This window comes from Bidens hawaiensis, unplaced genomic scaffold (assembly GCF_021521415.1).
Source record: "Bidens hawaiensis isolate Kalapana, Puna unplaced genomic scaffold, B.hawaiensis_p1.1 tig00000055_1, whole genome shotgun sequence".
Lineage (NCBI taxonomy): Eukaryota > Viridiplantae > Streptophyta > Magnoliopsida > Asterales > Asteraceae > Bidens > Bidens hawaiensis.
This window is the reverse complement of record NW_027491016.1, coordinates 5,120,669-5,123,709: the sequence shown is the minus strand read 5'-3', so window position 1 is coordinate 5,123,709 and position 3,041 is coordinate 5,120,669. Positions and strand designations below refer to the sequence as shown.

The 3,041-nt window shown below is 36.1% G+C and overlaps 1 protein-coding gene across 1 annotated transcript; it reads left to right on the top strand.

The window, feature by feature from the left end:
* Positions 1–370: 370 nt before the first annotated feature.
* LOC143532326 (uncharacterized) lies at positions 371–1,811 on the top strand. The gene is made up of 4 exons (XM_077027431.1): positions 371–667; positions 735–917; positions 985–1,044; positions 1,513–1,811. The coding sequence occupies exons 1-4, from the start codon at positions 443–445 to the stop codon at positions 1,792–1,794; spliced, it is 750 nt and encodes a 249-aa protein (XP_076883546.1). The 5' UTR covers positions 371–442; the 3' UTR covers positions 1,795–1,811.
* The last annotated feature ends 1,230 nt before the right edge of the window (positions 1,812–3,041 follow it).

Below are 3,041 nucleotides of genomic sequence, written 5' to 3'. Positions count from 1 at the left end.
CATTTCATAAAAAAATGTAATTTTACTCTCTTGTCCTAGAGTGATCATCCCATGTGACAAGACTACAAGCGTTTGTCTTCTTAGCATGTCCTTCTTGGAGTTTTATTCGAGTCTTTTCTAGACAACCATGGGATATTCTAGTCCGGATGATCCATTGTGAATCACTCTAACACACAACCGAAAACTATTGATGCCCTTAAATATCCTCTCGCTAAGATTTAACTAGGTTATAAGTAGAACATGCCAATGTCACCAAGGATTTCCACACCTACTAAATATGCAAGCCAACCATAACCACAAGGACCAAATATGTATATCTATAGAAAAACTTGCGTGCTAAAGGAAAGGAAGGATTAATAAAGGGATGAGGATTAATTGGTTGGTCATAAAACTATTTGCTCCGCAATGAGTGATCCTGGCAAAATCCCACCAAATCAATAATATGTTTTCCCTCGCCAATTATCCATACGCATCTGTGGTCAGTTTTAGTTCACCTCAAAGACTAGCAAATCGCTCTCTCCATTGCAACTTTAAGCCCGTCCAATCCACCACTTTTAGACTACCAGTAACAAAGATCAAAGCGGTGAGTGATGAAAAAGACCTCAACTCTCCTGTAACTGTCACGGTTGAAGACGAAGAAGATGAATTGCAATCAACACCAAATAAGGTACACATGGTTTAAACTCATGTTGATTTCGTAAGAATATTATATGAAAATGTTAATGTTTGTTCAGGAAGTTGAAGAGAGTGTAAGCCTTCTTAAGAAGGCTGCAAAGACAAGAGAGGTTCCAGCGACAGAGATTCTGTCGGCCTTCAAAGTGCTTGAGAAGGCTAAACTGGATCCGACAACGTTTTGTGAGACTCTTGGTGGATCCGAATCTCCGGGCAGAACTTGGATGCTTATATTTACAGCCGAGGTTTGGTTGTCTCTTTAAAGCTCGTATCATTTTACTTATGATAATAATGTGGTTTAATGTTGTGCAGAAAGGTTTGAAAAGTGGTAAATACTTTCCAATTACTGCAGTTCAAAGATTTGATGCAGCTGTAAGCGTTCTCCATTTATATATTTCCTGTTTGATGATGGTTATTATAATATGATGTTACTTGGGGCAAACTGCGCACCACTTTCTATTTAAATTGAGCATTATCCCTACATGAGATTATAGTTATATTGGTTTAGTATCTTACTTAAGAAATTTAATAAAGTGTAATTTGATTTTGCTAGATATATAAAAAATTGTTAGAAATATAGTTTAGTGTTTTATATTTTTCGGTCTTTCGGATAACGAGAATCCAAAATGGGGACGAAAACGAGTAAATTTACACTAGGCATAAAATTTTTCGGACGAAAACAGATAAAATTACACTGCTGGGCAAAAAAAAAGAGCCAGAACACCCCCACCCCCCCCACCCCCCCCCACACACACACTCTCTCTCTCTCTCTCTAAGCTTTGCCAGTTTATAAGACTGAGATTACCAAAAGGTGTTTGTAATTTTGAAATTAAATTTCAGGCAAGGAGGATAGAGAATGGTGTCTACCTGGGACCTCTTGGGTGCCTAACATTTGAAGGCAGGTTTTCATGGAAAAAGAGAATACTTGCATTCGTATTTGAGTTAATTCGAATAAAAATTGGACCGTTTAACCCGTTTGAGATAAACTTTAAAGGAGATGATGATAGTGAACCAACCACCAAGAATCCCTTTTTCATATGGTTTTACATAGACGAAGAAATAGCGGTTGCTCGTGGCAGAAGTGGGGGCACCGCCTTTTGGTGTCGTTGCCAGCGTGTCTAGCATTTATAGGGGCCATGTATATGTGTAGAACTTTATTAGAATCCCAATGCATCAATCAGCACATATATAGATTACATTTTTGAGCATATTGATTGTGGTTTTACGTTCTTAAAATGCAAAATACAGTAATCTAAACCCTAAATCCATAAGTACCAACTCCTAATCAGTCAAATTTTAAGAAGACAATATTGTTAGCTTGCCAAAATAGGATTCATCATGGAAAGTGCTTTTCCTCATGGAGCAATATTTTTTTAATAGGAATTACTATCGAGAACAAAATGAGGATAATATATTGGCAAGAGTGTTGGAACATAAACAAACCGTTATATCTCATTTAAGTTGGGTCATTCTCTCTTTGGGTTTCCATATCTTGAGACTTCATGTCCATAACGGCTAGATCCATATTGTGGTGGCAAATATGTGTTTGGCTGAAGATAAAGTTCCGGTTAACGTGCAAACGGTGAAAGAAGTACTTGACTTTGGGGAGGAACAAGGATGGCCAAATGACTGGAAAAAATCATCTAGGCGATTTCTTTTTCTTTTTTTTTTTCTCATCTAGGAAAAACTTTATCGAATTTCTGGTTATATCGGAACAATGTAGAACTCAACAAGGTATAAATTTAATGTTTCAAACTAGTTGAACTAATCAAGGAAGTACCCAAATTCTTGTTTGATCATAGATCAACTGTCCTGTTCCGTGATTGGACTAAGTGGTAATTTTCTTGTAATATATTGTTTTTATTTGGTCCGGCCCTTTTTTGTGGGTCGGACTTGTTTTCTAAATAAAGCTGCCAATCAGAAAAATAATAATAAATAGAATTACAGTAACTTCATGAAACTCAGTTTTCACTTGTGATATTCATTTACGCAATGGATACACTTCTTTCAAATGCTACGTTACGTGATTGATTGTCGTCCAATTCAATATCGCCGCTACCGCTCGATTTTGCAAAGAAAGAGATTTTGCCACCATCCAAAGAGAATTTGAAATCTTTGATTGGTTGTTTGGTAACAAAGTCAAAAGAAGATTTAATTCTCTAATCTTATATCGACAAGGAGTTCCAAGAAGACAAAATATACAAAAAGTTGATTTTAATTCCTTTTCTTTGGTTTAATTCAAACCACCGTCGATCAAGCAAAGTGTTATTTTGCTATTAAACAAGGTTGTGATTGGTTTTTCTAGTGACGAGAAAAAAGAATTAAACAAGTTTGCTTATTTTATTTTTCTTGGTTCAACAAATCAACTT